The sequence below is a fragment of the Pristiophorus japonicus genome, chromosome 17 (genome assembly GCF_044704955.1).
Source record: "Pristiophorus japonicus isolate sPriJap1 chromosome 17, sPriJap1.hap1, whole genome shotgun sequence".
NCBI lineage: Eukaryota > Metazoa > Chordata > Chondrichthyes > Pristiophoridae > Pristiophorus > Pristiophorus japonicus.
The window spans coordinates 35,409,799-35,428,573 of NC_091993.1; the positions used below are offsets into that span (position 1 = coordinate 35,409,799).

Genomic DNA, 18,775 nt, shown 5'->3' on the forward strand with positions numbered 1-18,775 from the left:
ACTAAATCACTTTCAAAGTCAATATAAAATTCTATCATACTGTGGTCACTCTTCCCTAAAGGACCCTTTACTACAAGGCTATTAATTAAACTTTTCTAATTGCACAATACTAGATGTAAAATAACTTGTTCCCCAGTTGGTTCCTCAACATACTGATCTAGAAAACTATCTTGTATACATTCCAACATTCCATGAATTCATCCTTTATAATATTACTACAAATTTGGTTTGCCCAGTCTCTATGAAGATTAAAATCCCCCATGATTACCCTTGTTATATGTACCTCTAATTTCCTGATTTATACTCTGCCCTACATTACCACGACTGTTTGGGGGCCTATTAACAATTCCCACCAATGTTTTCTGCCCCTTGCTGTTTTTTAGCTCCACCCAAACAGATTCCACTTCTTGATTTTCTGAACTTCCTTTCTCTCTACTGTCTTTATCCTATCCTTTATTATCAGGGCTACCCCTCCTCTTTTTCCATTTCGCCAATCATGGATTTATGAAAGGGAAATCATGTTTGACAAATTTCCTGGAGTTCTTTGAGGATGTAACGAGCAGGGTCGATAAGGGGAACCAGTGGATGTGGTGTATTTGGATTTCCAGAAGGCATTCGATAAGATGCCACATAAAAAGTTACTGCACAAGATAAACGTTCACAGGGTTGGGGGTAATATATTAGAATGGATAGAGGATTGGCTAATTAACAGAAAACAGAGAGTCGGGATAAATCGGTCAATTTCCGGTTGGCAATCAGTAACTAGTGGGGTGCTGCATGGGGATCGTTGCTGGGTCCTCAACTATTTACAATATATATTAATGACTTGGATGAAGAGACCAAGTGTAAAGTTTTGGTCTCCGTATTTAAGGAAAAATATACTTGCATTGGAGGCTGTTCAGAGAAGGTTCACTAGGTTGATTCCAGAGATGAGGGGGTTGACTTATGAAGATAGGTTGAGTAGGTTGGGCCTATACACATTGGAGTTCAGAAGAATGAGAGGTGATCTTATCGAAATATATAAGATAATGAAGGGGCTTGACAAGGTGGATGCAGAGAGGATATTTCCACTCATAGGGGAAACTAAAACTAGGGGGCATAGTCTCAGAATAAGGGGCCGCCCATTTAAAACTGAGATGAGGAGGAGTTTCTTCTCAGAGGATTGTAAATCTGTGGAATTCTCTGCCCCAGAGAGCTGTGGAGGCTGGGTCTTTGAATATATTTAAGGTGGAGATAGATTTTTGAGCGATAAAGGAATAAAGGGTAATGGGGAGTGGGCATGGAAGTGGAGCTGAGTCCATGATCAGATCAGCCATGATCTTATTGAATGGTGGAGCAGGCTCGAGGGGCCGAATGGCCGACTCCTGCTCCTATTTCTTATGTTCTTATCTTCTAAAGTTAATTATCCTGGAATATTTAGTTCCCAACCTTGGTCACTTTGCAACCACGTCTCCACAATGGCGATTAGATCAAACATATTCATTTCTACCGGCGCTATTAATTCATCGATTTTGTTGCGAATGCTTTGAGCATTCAGACACAGTGCCTTTAGGTTTGACCTTTTTCTATTTCTCCCTGATGTCACCTTAGTCTGTGATGCCCTATGACCTTTGTTACTCTCTCTGTCCCTTCCTGACCCACTCAAATGTCAAGGCTCTGGAGCAGAGTTTTGGGTAAAAATAAACACTCTTGCTGCTTTAAATTTACTGTTTCCTGAATCCTCCCCCTCCCTTCCCCCTCCCTTCCCTCTCCCCTCCCCTCCCCCTCCCTTCCCCCTCCCCTTCCCCTCCCCTTCCCCTCCCTCTCCCATCCCCCTCCCCTCCACTCCCTTCCCCCTCCCCTCCCCTCCCCCTCCCCTCCCCCTCCCCCTCCCCTCCCTTCATTAGAACAGCTACAATCAGATTGCCTCAATGATGTATTCTGTGCTTGTCATTGTGGCTTGGTTTTAAATCCCACTATAGATACTGTCAAAAACGTAACATATCATGGCGATGACTGGTTCCTGGCCAACATCAATGTTGTAGGATATTACCGAGTGAATTATGATGACAGGAACTGGAAGAATCTCCTACAGCAATTGAAAACCGAACACACGGTGAGTACAAGCTTCATCCTTCGGTTTGTTATTAAAGAGCTGACAGAATAGTCGATGCCTTCAAAACCAAACTTCAAATGGGAGAAACGAGTATCTCCCTTGGTTATGAAGCTATTAATGTTACTGTAGGAATGTTTAACCAGCATGTACCACAGTCCTCGCCATTGTTTTCTCTGAGACATCAATGAACGATTTGAACTTTGAGACACATTCCGCATGAACCTGCTCCAGTTAGTTCCCACCTATCAGGCAGCAGGAGACCATTGCGGGCGGGAGGGCAGGTCGGTTGGGGAAGGGGAAGCGGGGCCATGCAGGGGTTGGGGGGCGGGACCATGCAGGGGTTGGGGGCGGGACCATGCAGGGGTTGGGGGCGGGACCATGCAGGGGTTGGGGGCGGGACCATGCAGGGGTTGGGGGTGGGGCCATGCAGGGGGCGGGGCCATGCAGAGGTTGGCGGGCGGGGCCATGCAGGGGTTGGGGGCGGGACCATGCAGGGGTTGGGGGTGGGGCCATGCAGGGGTTGGGGCCATGCAGAGGTTGGGGGCGGGGCCATGCAGAGGTTGGGGGGGCGGGGCCATGCAGGAGTTGGGGCGGAGCCACGCAGGGGATGGGGCGGGGCCAAGCAGGGGTTGGGGCGGGGCCATGCAGGGATTGGGGGGCACGCAAGGGTTGGGGGCGGGGCCACGCAGGGGTTGGGGGCAGGGCCATGCAGGGTTTGGGGGCGGGGCCATGCAGGGGTTGGGGGGGAGTGGGTGGGAGGATCTCATCCACCTGCATAACTTTCCGGTTAAAATCAGGAACATCAGGAAAGAGTCAAGTTACAAGCGGGTGAGGAAACCGCTCATTTTTAACTGCCTACCTGTCTGATTTCTGCTGGTCAGGTAGTTTAAATTCAATTGCATTACTGTACCTGGGTTAATGCCATGGTCAACATTAGCAGAGTGTGATAAATCTTGAGTCTTCACTATATACCATTTGTTAGCGGATTTCCCGTGGTTACAGTCGCAACAAAGGGTTGTTAGTCCAGTGACAATAACCTGCGCTGATTCAGGCCCAACAACAAGCTTTAATATACAAAATACCGCGAATGCTGGAAATCTGAAATAAAAACAGCAAATGCTGTAAATACTCAGCGGGTCAGGCAGCATCTGTGGAGAGAGAAACAGCGTTAACGTTTCAGGTCTGTGACCCTGCGTCAGAATTGGTCTGTAATATATATTGACTAATAATAGTACTACTTTTTATATAACTGTCCTACAGTATTACGTTAAATGACCGGCCATTAATACAACCTGTTTACCTTCATAAAGTCTCGTTCAATTGACCAGATTTGTAATCTTTTGTGGATGGACTTCCAATTATCCCGAGAGTGCTCTGAACTTTAAGAGGAAAAAGGTCCCATCCTTATACTATTCGGCTACCTAGGGCTGCACATTGGCTGAGGCCACGTATTGAGGGGTTTTCCCCACTTCTAATCTTGCAGCCTTTATCTCTGTTCTACAAGCTTTGTGTAATACATAGGCCACATGCCCTTGCAATATCCTGACTGCCTTGTTCTATCTCTTACTGTGGTATCTTAGCAACAGTCCCTCATTGCACTATGGGCCATCTCTTGGCCTGGGTGTGTATCATTCTCTACACCTTCACATTTGCTCTCGGGCTAAAATGCTGAAGCAAAGGATGCTGGGATACCATGACCTCACCGTCACCGGTCTCTCCCCTAACTTGACCCACATCCTTTATGGCGTTTAGCTTTACTGCCCAAGATCTTTGATATCATGACCTGGAGGCCATAACAATGAAACCTTTTGCTATTGTAATCTCTAATCTTCCAAAAAGCACATTGATTAATAGTTTAGTTTAAATGAATGAGCTGGTTTAGGCATCGCTGGACAAACAAAGACCGAGATCCATCTATTTCGCCTTCTCTCACCCTGGTGGCCCCATGACCCAACGATAATAGGGTTGTTGACCAATCACAGTGATCGATTTCTATCAGTGAGTCTATAACAGCCCCAGACATGAGGTGAGGAAATCCCCAGTGGGGTGAGCTCTGGGGACCACACAGTCCAAAGTCCCCTGTTCCTCCCGAGCTCGCTCCACTTCCCCCACATCATGGCTCGCATTACTCACATACTGGAGCACAAAATACTATTTTCTGAAATAAATCTCTCCAATTTGCATTTGAATGAATCAATACTGACTGCTCCCACCGTCTCCCTCAGGAGCCTGCTCCACAGATTCACCCCTCGCTCACAGAAACATGACTGCTATCCTCAGAAATCAGGGTGTCGGGTTCTGGTGACACCTAAACATTTAACATTCTCAAACCCCATCTACCCCTCCCCCCGCCCCCTTTAACCAACGTTTCCTTTAAGCTACGCAGGCGTACAGCTTCCCCCCCCTCCCCCCAGTCGGGGATTAGACCCCACCAACCCCCTCTCCCCGCCCCTCCCACCAGTCGGGGATCAGACCCCACCAACCCCCTCTCCCCGCCCCTCCCCCTCCCCCCAGTCGGGGATCAGACCCCCCCCTCTCCCTGACCCTCCCCCTCCACTCCCCCAGTCGGGGATCAGACCCCACCACCCCCCTCTCCCCACCCCTCCACCCCCCAGTCGAGGATCAGACCCTCCCCCCTCTCCCCTCCCCCCCCCCCCCCCCCAGTTGGGGATCAGACCCCACTGCCCCCCCCCCTCTCCCCGCCCACTCCTCCCCCCCTCCAGTCGGGGATCAGACCCCCCACCCCCCTCTCCCCGCAGCCCCCCCACCCCCACCCCCTGCAGTCGGGCCTCAAAGAACTCTAAATTTCTAAATGTCCTGCTACTAGCTGTTTAATAATGTTCCAGCATTTCCCAGTGACATGTTCGGCTAACTGGCCTGTAGTTTCCTGCTCTCTGTCTCCCTCCTTTCTTGAATAGGGGCATTACATTTGCACTTTTCCAACGTCTAGGACCTTTCCAGAATCGCGGGAATTTTGGAAGACTACAACCAATCTCTGTAGCCACTTCTATTAAGAGCCGCAGGCTGTCAGGTGGAGAGGACTTGTCAGCCTTTTGTCCCGTCAGTTTGCCGAGTCTATTTTCTCTAGTGATAGTGATTGTTTTAATTCCCTCCCTCCCTTTTTGCCCCCTGATTATCTATTATTATTGGGATGCTTTTAGTGTCTTCTGCCGTGAAGACAGATACAAAAAGTCTGTGCCCTTTCCCTCTTACCCATTATTAATTCATCCTCGATGGGACCAACATTTACTTTAGCCACTCTCTTTATACACTTGTAGAAGCTCGTACTGTCTGTTTTTAAATTTTTTGCTCATAATCTATTTTCTCACTTCATTATTTTTTAGTCATCCTTTGCCTCTTTCTAAAATGTTCCCAATCTTCTGGCCTACCACTAACCTTTCGCAACATTGTCTGCCTTTTCTTTGAATTTGATACCATCCTCAACCACAGAAGGTTCATTCTTCTCGTAGTGTCTTTTTTTCTCACTGGAATACATCTTCGTTGAGAGTTATGAAATATCTCCTTAAATATCTGCCACTGCTTATCTACCGCCTGACCTTTTAATCTATTTTCCCAGTCCACTTTAATCAACTCTGGTTCCATACCTTACGTAGATTTGGGGCCAAAATTCAGGGTCCCTATAAGGCCCGTCAGCGCTGTTTTGTGGCCGAATCGAGTGGCTCTGACCCAGAGTCACATCGTGGATTTTTCAGCCTGTCCCTGCTTCCGGCCCCGCTGCTGCCAACCGCCGCGATCCTGCACCTTCGTATCAATCCGCCCCAAATTTGCTGAAAAAAATCCACGAGCTGCTGGACGGTGCCCCCCCGACAGCTTTTTCTGTCAGTGCACCTTGTCTACTCTCGCTCAGGCCTGACGGTGCGGCGGCCATTAAAGGCGAGGGCTGAATGCCGTGGCCGCCATCTTATTCTTTTTGCCAGCCAGTCGGCCGGTCTATTGTTCCCTCGGGTTCGGCCGGGCCGCTAACCGGCAGCCAGGCACCCCCCGGCCAAAACCCTCCCTGGCGGCTCAGTGGCCGAAGGGGAGAGAGCGTGGCGACGCACACGCGCTGTGACGTTTCCACCGCTCCGCCGCTGAGTGACAACGTCAGAGTCTCGATCCCGCTCCAACTTCTGCCCCTCAGCAGGACTTACCGCCGTAATTCCACCCCCATGTAGACTGACTTCCGGTCCAACTTTAAAAAACCTTCTAAGTCCTGAAAATCGATCGGACGGTGGCCTCATTGCTCCCAGCGGAGGTGCGCCAGCTTTCTGGCGTGCCTGAATTTCGTATCCATAATATTTTAAATATTAAATTTACAAGATCAAAACTAAAAGAGGGCGCCTTCAGTCGGAAAATTCCAGTTGCTGAATTATCATTTAGAAAACAGCATTTCTCATCTTTTATCATTGTGCATTTACAGATGTGATGGAGGCAAAGTGGAAAAGTAGATTTTCCAAGTTCCCTTCTCTCAGCACTGCCTTACAAGCTAGCCCTGGGCAAGGACTCGGAAACCATTGTGATCGCTGTTATAAGCTTTTGTTAAATCCCACGGAAGAATAGAAGGGCTGAGATAGTAATTTAACACACACCTGCTCGAGAGATTTAATTCTGTTTTTAAAGGGTCATTGTGTGAACCATATTTGAAATCTTTCTTTTATAGGTTTTACCAGTCATTAACCGAGCCCAGATAATTGCTGACTCGTTCAATCTCGCAAGGTAAGTTGTTTAAAACTTATGGGGCATCTAAAAACAGCAAAAGTGATCATACAGTGAAAGATAAAACATTAAATAATGTGAAACCAGTAAACAATATTGCTGCTTTTGTAAACATTTAAAATGTTTTCTATTGGAAAGCAGTCCATGCCCATATGCAGCAAGACCTAATGACATTCAGACTTGGGCTGATAAGTGACAAGTAACATTCGTGCCACACAAGTGCCAGGCAAAGACCATCTCCAACAAGCGAGAGTCTAACCACTGCCCCTTGACATTCAATGGCATTACCATCACCGAATCCCCCACCATCAACATCCTGGGGGTCACCATTGACCAGAAATTTCACTGAACCAGCCACATAAATACTGTGGCAACAAGAGCGGGTCAGAGACTGGGTATTCTGCGGTGAGTGTCTCACCTCCTGACTCCCCAAAGCCTTTCCATCATCTACAAGGCACAAGTCAGGAGTGTGATGGAATACTCTCCACTTGCCTGATGAGTGCAGCTCCAACAACACTCAAGAAGCTCGACTCCATCCAGGACAAAGCAGCCGCTTGATTGGCACCCCATCCACCACCTTCAACATTCACTCCCTCCACCACCGGCGCACCGTGGCTGCAGTGTGTACCATCTACAAGATGCACTGTAGCAACTCACCACGGCTTCTTCAGCAACACCTTCCAAACCTGCGACCTCTACCACCTAGAAGGACAAGGGCAGCAGGCACATGGGAACACCATCACCTCCACGTTCCCCTCCATGTCACACACCATCCTGACTTGGAAATATCTTGCTGTTCCTTCATAATCGTTGGGTCAAAATCCTGGAACTCACTGCAGAATGGATATTTCAGTAACAGGAATTCACAACTGGCTTTAGCCAACAGTGGAAGTCTTTCCCAAGTTGCTCGATGATAAGAGAGTATTTCACTGTAATAGTGCTAAATAACTTTGTTTGTTATTGTTATTGGGGAGTCATCTTTCACAATGGCAATGAAATCTTTTGCCACTGACAGCCCTTGAACAAGGTCCTCTTAGAATGAAGAATAAACTGACCATGTGTGTCTTCTGCACGGAGTCATTCAGAGACAGGTTTAACATTTTGTACAAACACTGCACGAAAATCAATCTTTTTGTAAAATGACCTTCATTGGAAATGGCCCTAAAAATAAAGTCGCAACTATTTGAAATATTGATAAATGTTAAAATTGCAGTCTGTTGATAGAAGATAATGCACCGAGATAATGTGCAGCCTTTATTTAAAGTGAAAATGAAATGATGTCCGTATCCGTGGTTAGTGAGACATGAGAGGAAGTGAAAGTATTTGGATGAATGCGGAAAGTTTTGAAGATCCTGGGGAACGCAACTTTCCCAGGAAACTTTAAGGCTAATCATGATCTCCTGGTAAGCATTTTAGTGAAATAATCACCATGAGCACAAAACAGGAAAAGCTCTCCCTAACATTTGCTGCTGACAACATAGTCCATCTGCTGCTGGAGCTTCCTACATGGTTCATGATCTCCTCTCTGCCAATCCACTGCTCAACTTTCCCGTCTTCCAGCCACTGCCGTCCTTCTCATTCAACACTCTGCTGCTGGATCCACTGTCACACCAAGTCCTGCCCAGGGTTACTGACCTGGTCCTCCAACAGCTCAAATGTAATATTCTTGACTTTTCTAAACCCTCACTGCCTTTCTTCTCTTGATTTTTTTATCCTTCTTTATCCCCACAACCATCTTCTCACTCCACAAACTCTTCGTTCCTGACTCCCGATTCCCATGTATCCACAATTCCCTTCACCCCACCATTGACCACTGTGGCTTTATTCACCTAGATCCCACTCTGGAATTCTCTCCCCAAATCCCTAAACCTCTCGCCCCGCCTCTCTCGACCTTTAAGGCAGTCCGAGCTTTTGATTGCCCCATCAAATCTTTTCTTCTTTGACTTCATGTCTGTTTTCCTCCTGATTCTGTGAAACAGCTTTGGATGTTGTTATATATTCAAGGTGCTATAGAAATGCAAGTTGTTCTTTTGTAAAATGATTAACAGGAATAGTTCTAACAGCCCTTCCCCACACTGTCCCAGTGAAAGGTCAGCTAGCCACTGTATACACACAGTGACGGACAGGTAAAGACCACCTGGTTCATCCAGCCCGTCCCACACAATCGCGATACCTTGTGTGTCACAACATGTACTCTCCTAACCCTAACCCTAACCCTGCGATCTCCCGGGAGAGGCAAAAATCAGATAAACAACCCAGGCCAGTTTGGGGGAAAAAATCTGGGAAATTCCTCTCCGACCCATCTAGGCGATCAAAACTAATCCAGGAGATCCCTCTGGCCATTAAGTTCCCTGCAGTACCGACCGTCTGTAAGGGTTAATCGCGCCGCAGCCAGAAACAAACCCAGCTCTCGCTTGAAGGAGTTCAGTGAGTCTGCATCGACCACATGAAACGGCAGCTTGTTCCAGAGGGCTACTGTTCTCTGGGGAAAGACCCACCTCCTGATGTCTAACCTCGATCTAGCCCGATACAACTTAAATTTGTGACCCCTTGGTCCTGTCTAACCCGTTTAATTGAAATAAACAGTCAACTAGAACAGTGATATTCCCTTCATTATCTTATAAACCTCAATCAGATCCCCGCTAAGTCCACGCTGCTTTAAGGTGTAGAGTCCCAACTCCCTTAGCCTATCTTGATAACTAAGATGCTTTAGACTTGGAATTAATCTAGTGGTCCTCTCCTGCATCCTTTCCAGAGCCTCAATATCACCCACCGTGTGAGGAGACCAAAACTGGACACAGGATTCCAAGTGTGGCCTGACTAAGGTCTTGTACAAGGACAAAACAGGATGCCTCGTCTTATACTCAATTGTCCTATGGATACACCCCAACACCCGATTTGCTCTCGCTATCGCTGCACCGCATTGCTCGTGTACCTTTAAGGATGTATGCACTAGAATACCCAAATCTCTTTCTATCTCCACCATCTTTAATGCCTTTCCCTGGGGGGTGTATGAACGTTGAGCATTTGCCCTGCCCACATGCATAACACTGCACTTATTTAAGTTATACATTGTTTTCCAGTCTTGAGCCCAAACTCCCAACACATTCAGATCTGCCTGAATCAGACGAGCCTCTTCTACAGTTCTCGCACTCGCACAGATCGTGGTATCATCGGCAAATCTGCAAATTGTGCCGCCAATCCCTGAATCCAGATCATTAATAAAAATAGTAAAAAGCAACGGTCCCAGCACTGATCCCTGTGGGACACTACTGGGGACCGGTCTCCAAACAGATCCAAGTCCATCTATAACTGCTCTTTGCCTGCGTCCTGCCAGCCAGTTCTGTATCCAGCTCAATATATTTCCACTAATACCAGAGGCTCTGATCTTATAGAGAAGTCTCTTGTGTGGTATCTGAGGGTGTGCTTTCATTTTGAATATATACTGTCTTATTTTACAAGTTACTGCACTGAAGATCAAGTTGTATATAATTACTGCAGCAGTGATACGGTGAAAAGGAGAATTACAGTTAACAACAAATGATTGTTTTTGGAAGGCACTTTGTCCAATGGACTGATGTTCTTTGTCCGTGACAGGGCCAAGTATCGTGCCACCATAACAGCACTTGATACCACAATATATCTGGTCAAGGAGTTAGAATATATTCCCTGGCAGGCTGCCCTGGATAACTTGGCTTACATTAAGATCATGTTTGACCGAAGTGAGGTTTTTGGACACATGAAGGTAAGGAATTTTTGAAATGTTCATTTCTAGCTGTTTTGAATTCTGTTGGAGCTTTCTGAGCTTTTATGGTTGTGATCTTTAGCTAGTCAAACAAATGCTACTTTTGACTCGTTATTGTTACATAAAATGGATTTATCATCACTGCAATGGAATAAATTGCAGAAAAACTTAAATGTGATATATTAAAGGGGAGGAGTTGTCTCGAGAGAGTATTTTCTGTTCCAAGTATTCCTCCAATGTCCATTAGAAAATAAACAATCAAATATATTTCCAAATTTAAAAAATGAAATTTACTGCGTGTGATAAAAATGAATTATTTTTGTCTAGTTTAGGTTTGGTGCCTGCCCCTTTAAATCCACTCTGTACTTCAGCAGTGTATAAAGTGACTGCTGTTCAGGCTGAACTACAAAATGCAAAACTACAAGTAAAAACAAGATTAAAGAAAGACCACACAATACAATCTAGTCGCACCAGATAAACCTTGTTTGTAGCAAATCAAAACACTAATAAACGATAGTGAAAGCCATAATAAAAGATAGAACTGCATAAACTATGCATCAGACTCGGCCAGGATTGTATTTTCCGGGGATTGCTGGGCTCAGACCTCTCCAAGCTCTGTAGCTCAACCACATCACCAGTTGAGACTGGCGATGGCCAATCAGGCAACTGACAGGAGGAGGCTCCATGAACATTCCCATCCTCACCCATGGTGGAGCCCAGTGTGTAAGCTGAAGGGGCAAATCTGAAATATCTTCATCCAAAATTGCCAAATTGATTATCCACGTGGGCCACCACCCAGGATCTCCACCAGTGACAGTGCCCAACCAGTTCGCTTCACTCCACGTGATATTAAGCAGTGTCTGTGTCCACTGGACACTGGACTCCAATCCATCCCAGCTGTGCACCAGAACTAGCCACTCCACAGCCAAGCTGTTCCAGGACAGCTACAACACTGGCATCCACTTGACATTGTGAAAGATTTACCAGGATAAATTGAACCTAGCTTTTTACTGCCTCCTCTCAATCATCAGGAAAGCAATTGAGGGATTAATCAATAGAACCATTTAGCAACACTAATCATCAATAACCTGCTTACCGATGCTCAGTCCGGGTTCCAGCAGAATCATTACAGCCTTGATCCAAACCGGGAGGCATGAGCTGATGTGAGATTAACTCCCTTCGCCATTAAGGCAGAGTTCGGCCAAGTATTGGAAACAAGGTGGCTGATTTTCACCTTGCTTGTTAATGGAGCAGGATGCAAACCTGCTGACTTACCTGTAATGGGTTATGAACTCAAAGGGACAAATGTTTACGTGATATCCTCAGGGCATGAGCACAAGGAATATTCACACATTTTAAATCAGTTCAAAAACATGACTCAAGTATCTCACATTTAATACACATGTGTATACATACATAGAAAAACACAGAAACATAGAAAAACAATTAACTCATTTAAAGCAGCACATATCTGTAGGAAAGACATTAAAAATGCTTAATACATCCAAGACAAGACTACAAAGGGCTAAATGACTTTTAGCTCTGTACACAGAACAGTGTGTGGAGCTAAAACAAATATAACAGATACTTTTTTTAAAGACAGACTTTCAGACAAAAGAAATGCTGTACAAAAGAAAATTACTGCGGAAGCTGGAATCTGAAATGAAAACAGGAAATGCTGGAAATCTCAGCGGGTCAGGCAGTGTCTGTGGAGAGAGAACTCTGACGCAGGATCACAGACCCGAAACGTTAACTCTGTTTCTCTCCACAGATGCTGCCTGACCCGCTGAGATTTCCAGCATTTCCTGTTTTCATCACATAAGAAATGCTGTAACTTCTTAAACATCCATAGTCAGAAAAGCTTCCGCACTTTAACACCGACTGAAATTCCAGCCCCCTTTAAGTTTCATTCACTCAGCAATTCTTGTGTTTCCTTTTTCTCGGCACAGAAGCTTGTTTTGGTTCTCTGATCGTTCCGATCATTGGCTGAGTTTACAGATTGCTGTGTTACCTCTATTATTTTCTGCGGTTCCAAATGTTCCCCTTCTCTGTGATTCCGAATGTTTACGATCTCTTATTTCACCGCGCGGTGCACAGGAATGAGCTGCATAGCTGAACAAGTGCTTCCCTCTGACCTTCCCCAGAGACACTTGGCTCTGGACCCACTCTATCGCCTTCTGATATGACTCTCCTTCCAGACTCGTCACAAGCGATAGTAAATCAGTTACACATCATTTTCTGAACTCTTTATCCGTGGCATGCTCAACTTCCATTAAGTCTGCCATTTCTACTGACTTATTGCTATTACTGCTGCTAGGTCACAGTGCCCTACATTCCCAAAGGTTCCTTTCCTTAACTGGCTAGGTCGCACTAACCACACCAGTGCTAGGATCATGTACCAAATAGTTTATAAACGAATCCGTTATCACCAACCTCCTGGCTCACTCACCAATTTGTAAGGATCCCTGAGTGATCCTGATTCCAAATGATTGGAGGTTGACCCATGTGTGTGACACAGATTTAACTTTATTCAGCACAAGCAAGACTTGATACATTACAGTATTCGAGCAGCACTTTACCAGAGTATAATTGAGAACTGTATTGCATCATAAGGTCTGTGTAGAGTCGGCTGCACCCTGTGTCTCTTGTCTGTCTCTCGGGTGACTCTGAGATCTTCCACACTTTGTGTCCCCTTCTTATACCCTTACTGTTATTCAAAACCTATGGAATTCCTCCTGAATCCATCACTGGCTTACACCCAATTCCCCCAAAATCCAACCATGAAGATGTCTCATACACAGCACCTCTACTCAAGTTCTGGTCTTATCATCTGACATCATCTGTTTTTCATCATCAAGACTGGTATCTGGGGCAGTTATGGCAAATCAAAAGAACATGTCTCCATATTGGAGAGAGACTGCGCCCTTGTTGGTCCTGTGACAGGCCCATGCTTCAGCTGACTGCCAGGCGTGTAACTACAACCAGGCTGTCTCGGTCAAGGTTTACTCACAGACTTTCATTATAGGCAAAGGATTACAGGTCTAATATAACACAGGTTACCATTGCATAGACTTGACGATTACAGACATCTACATTTAAATCTTACACGTGATTATAAATCCATTACTGATAATAAGATACTACTAATTATAAGATAATAAAATAAGTATTCTAAAAACGATCTAATCCATGATAATCTTACATGGAGACCCTCCCAACACAATCTTCCAATTTAAATGGCCCAACACAGCTGCCAGAGACAGAAGATGGGGAGGCAATTAAAATATGGAACTGGGGTCAAATGACAAAGAGCCCAATACAATGTATTAGTCAATCAGTAAATGGCCAACATTACTTCCTCAAACCACCCAGGGTTCAGGTAGAGAGACCACCTCCAATAAAGGAATCATTAGCTACAGTACTCCTTTACCTTCAGTACTTTGGGAGGTTGAAGCCTTAAAACGTCCTTAACTCCAATCCTTGTTCTGGGCGTGTTCCTTACATTTCTCCAATGCTGAAAGAAGTTGCCCGGTTGATGCCCCTCGGTGCAGCCTAGGCCTGTTCCGGTGCTGTGGCAGGTGGCTCAGTGTTGGACTCACCACACTCCCACCCTTATAGACCGTGCTGACAACTCGCCTGTTCACTGCTTATTGAGGTCCAACTATGATGGCCATATCATCCATCGCCCGATATCATCCCATGGCTGCAGTGTGTATCTACAAGATGCACTGCAGCAACTCACCAACTTACTCTGACCAGCTCCCAAACTCTGTCACCGAGGACAGGGGCAGAAGGTTCGCTTCCAAGTCACTTCTTCCTGACAGGAATATTGCTGTTTCTTGATGGTCAGTGGATCATTATTCTGACGTTCTCTACCTCCGCCTCTGTGGGCACACGATCACCACAGACTGCTCAAACACAAGGCACATCGCCACCTTCTCGGGGCAGATCGACTCGCTCATAAATTCCAGCCTTCCTGAGCATAAGTAAATAAACGGGCAATGCTGCTGAAATAGCGAGTGGGAAATATTGTTCTCTATCTCATCAAAATAATCAAATGAGGAAAGCATTAGCCGAGTAACTGGGACTCTTCATCAAATGCTTGAGCTGGCTCTGAACTGTCTGCAAGTGCCTTTCCAAGCCTGCTGCTGCCTCGCTGACCGAGGCCACAGGCTTCTTCATATATTTAATTTGATGTTTCTGGGGAGGTAGCTGCCATTTATAAGGCCTGTGGGACAATATATTTGTGTATATTTTGTGATTAATACTTTGTTATTGTGTTACTTATAGAATTACATGAGACAACAGGTGACCCCACTGTATAATCACTTTAAACGTCTGACTGATAACTGGACAAATCCTCCTCCTGGTCACATGGAGCAGTGAGTATCCCTTTACAATAATTACCAAATGGCCGAGACTCCTCCCCCCCCGGAATACATTGTCAACCTGGAGTTGACATAACTCGACCTCCTCCCAACATCTACCACCGGCCCCCTCCCCACCTCCACCCATCCCCCTACACCCCCACCTCCCCCATCACCCCCCCACCTCCCCACCTCCCCCATCACTCCCCCCCTCCCTCACCTCCCCCCATCATCCTCCACCTCCCCCATCACTCCCCCCTCCCCCATCACCCCCCCACCTCCCCATCACCCCCCACCTCCCCATCACCCCCCCAACCCCCACCTCCCCCATTATCCTCCATCTCCCCATCACTCCCCCTCTCCCCCTCCCCACCTCCCCCATCACCCCCCCCACTTCCCCCATCACTCCCCCCCTCCCCACCTCCCCCCATCACCCCCCCCACCTCCCCCATCACCCCCCCACCTCCCCACCTCCCCCATCACTCCCCCACCTCCCCCCATCATCCTCCACCTCCCCCATCACTCCCCCCCTCCCCCACCTCCCCCCATCACCCCCCCCACTTCCCCCATCACTCCCCCCCTCCCCACCTCCCCCCATCACCCCCCCCACCTCCCCCATCACCCCCCCACCTCCCCACCTCCCCCATCACTCCCCCACCTCCCCCCATCACCCCCCCACCTCCCCCAATTATCCTCCACCTCCCCCATCACTCCCCCTCTCCCCCCCTCGCCCCCTCCCCACCTCCACCCATCACCCCCCCTCCCCCACCTCCCCCCATCATCCTCCACCTCCCCCATCACTCCCCCCTCCCCCACCTCCCCCCCATCATCCTCCACCTCCCCATCACTCCCCCTCTCCCCCCTCGCCCCCTCCCCACCTCCACCCATCACCTACCACCCACCTCCCCCATCACTCCCCCCACCTCCCCATCACTCCCCCCCTCCCCACCTCCCCCCATCATCCTCCACCTCCCCCATCACTCCCCCTCTCCCCCCTCGCCCCCTCCCCACCTCCCCCCATCATCCTCCACCTCCCCCATCACTCCCCCCCTCCCCCACCTCCCCCCCATCAACCTCCACCTCTCCCATCACTCCCCCTCTCCCCCCCTCCACCCATCACCCTCCCCCCCCACCTCCCCCATCAGCCCCCAACTCCCCACCCCCCCATCACTCCCCCCCTCCCCCACCTCCCCCCATCATCCTCCACCTTTCCCACCTCCCCCATCACCCCCCACCTCCCCCATCACTCCCCACCTCCCCCCATCACTCCCCCTCCCCCCCCCCCCCACCTCCCTCAGTCCCCTGCCCAGGAGGGACTTTCCTCCTCCTTCCCATTCAGGGACCTGGTGGTTTCCCAAGCCCTACCCATGATGCTTTGTTCCTGCTGACTCCGGGAGACCTTTTCCGACAGAAAGGCTCGGGATTCATTCACCCAGGTGCCTGTAGACATTGTATAACCGCTGTTCTCTCAGCAAACACTTCGCTCTTCCCTCGAGTCATCCTTGGTCTCAGGAAGTGGGATAAGGAACGGGAAGGTGGTGGGAGAGGGATATGCCGTATGGAGGAGGAGATTGGTGAGGTATCTGGTGCATATTATCTGTTTCATTCATCTCTTCATTTCTGCCGTGTGGCCATGGCTGGAGTGACTAGAATTCATGTTCCCATATTTACCTCAGGCTGTGCAAAGACAGTCGCTCCTTCATAGAAACATAGAAATTTACAGCGCAGAAGGAGGCCATTTCAGCCCATCGTGTCCACGCTGACCGGCAAAGAGCCACATGGCCCTCGGTCAGCAGCCCTGAAGGTTACATATAAACCTATGAACAATGGCGGACAGGTAAAGAGCATCTGGCTAACCAGTCCGCCCCATACAACTACGACACCCCTTGCACTGCAACATTCTACACTCCACCCCAACCAGAGCCATGTAATCCCCTGGGAGAGGCAAAAAAAGATAAAAACCTAGGCCAATTGGAGAAAAAAATCTGGGAAAATTCCTCTCCAACCCATCCAGGCGATTGAAACTAGTCAGGAGATCATCCTGGCTGTATTCGATTCCCTGCAGTACCTGCGTATCGTATCTGTGCCAGCCAACAAGAGGTTATCCAGCCTAATCCCACTTACCAGCTCTAGGTCCGTAACCCTGCAGGTTACGGCACTTCAAGTGCCCATCCAAGCACCTTTTAAATGTGGTGAGGGTCACTACATCCACCACACTTCCAGGCAGCGAGTTCCAGATCCCCACAACCCTCTGCGTGAAGAAGCCCCCCCTCAAATTCCCTCTGAACCTTCCACCAACCACCTTAAAACTATGCCCCCTCGTAATTGACCCCTCCACCAATGGAAATAGACCCTTACTATCCACTATGTCCCGGCCCCTCAAAATTTTGTACACCTCAAAGAGGTCTCCTCTCAACCTCCTCTGTTCCAATGAGAACAAACCCAGTCTATCCAATCTGTCCTCATAACTAAGATTCTCCATTCCAGGCAGCATCCTAGTAAATCTCCTCTGCACCCTCTCTAGTGCAATCACATCCTTCCTATAATACGACGACCAGGACTGCACGCAGTACTCCAACTGTGACCTAACCAAAGTATTATACAATTTAAGCATAACCTCCGTGCTCTTATATTCTTATGCCTCGGCCAATAAAGGCAAGCATTCCGTATGCCTTCTTAACCACCTTATCCACCTGGCCTGCTACTTTCAGGGATCTGTGGACAAGCACTCCAAGGTCACTTTGTTCATCTACACTTTTAAGTGGTCTACCGTATAATGTGTATACCCTTTCATTATTGGCCCTCACAAAGTACATTATCTCACACTTCTCCAAATTAAATTCCATTTGCCACTGCTCTGCCCACTTGACCAGTAGATTGATATCCTCCTGCAGTACTGAGCCCTGCGGAACTCCACTGGATACAGCCTTCCAGTCACAAAAACACCCATCAATCATTACCCTTTGCTTCCTGCCTCTAAACCAATTTTGGATCCAACTTGCCACTTTGCCCTGGATCCCATGGACTTTTACTTTCATGACCAGTCTGCCATGTGGGACCTTATCAAAAGCTTTGCTAAAATTCATATACACTACATCATACGCACTACCCTCATTGACCCTCCTGGTTACCTCCACAAAAAATTCAATCAAGTTTGTCAAATACGATCTTCCCTTGACAAATCCATGCTGACTGTCCTTGATTAATCCATGTCTTTCCAAATGAAGATTTATCCTGTCCCTCAGGATTTTTTCCAATAATTTTCCCACCACCGAGGTTAGGCTGTAATTACTCGGCCTTTCTCCCTTTCTCCCTTTTTAAACAAAGGTACAACATTAGCAGTTCTCCAGCTGCGGCCCAGACTGTCTGCTCCTCCTCACTCCAGACTGCCGGCTTCTCCTGTTCTGGGTCTGCCTGGCTTTCTTTGCCCTTCTTGTCTTTATCTAGACCAACATCGGCCTCACTGGGCCTTGGGCTCTTGTCCACTGCCGGCAGCCCAGATGCTATTGCACCTTCCCCATTCTCCTCTCACTGTGTCCTGCTCCGTTTCTACCTCTAAGATAGACAGGCCTAAAACATTGGTGCTGCCCCACCCTTTGCAGAGGTTTTCCCACCCCCTGCACACATGTTTTTGGGCAGGATCAGATTTTTGGGCCACAATGGTGTTGGGTGGCGGTGAGACTGAGAGTGGGCTCAGGAAAATGCTGTTCTTTGTGTCTTCAACTAAATCCAGTGAAGATTAATCTTGAACAGACACAGGCAAACTAAATAATAGAAAAGAAAGACTTGTATTAAAACAGGGCCTTTTAGCATCTCAGGGTGTCCCACAGCGCTTTACAGCCAATGAAGTGC

At 47.8% G+C, this 18,775-nt stretch overlaps 1 protein-coding gene across 1 annotated transcript in view; it reads left to right on the forward strand.

Annotated features, from left to right (window-relative positions):
- Nucleotides 1-18,775, forward strand: part of anpepb.1 (alanyl (membrane) aminopeptidase b, tandem duplicate 1) — a 103,446-nt gene that overhangs the window by 64,681 nt on the left and 19,990 nt on the right. Inside the window, exons 12-15 of the mRNA XM_070858662.1 lie at nt 1,962-2,095; nt 6,756-6,811; nt 10,409-10,556; nt 14,847-14,938. Of these exons, the coding sequence (XP_070714763.1) occupies nt 1,962-2,095; nt 6,756-6,811; nt 10,409-10,556; nt 14,847-14,938 (430 nt within the window). The remainder of the gene's footprint in view (nt 1-1,961; nt 2,096-6,755; nt 6,812-10,408; nt 10,557-14,846; nt 14,939-18,775) is intronic.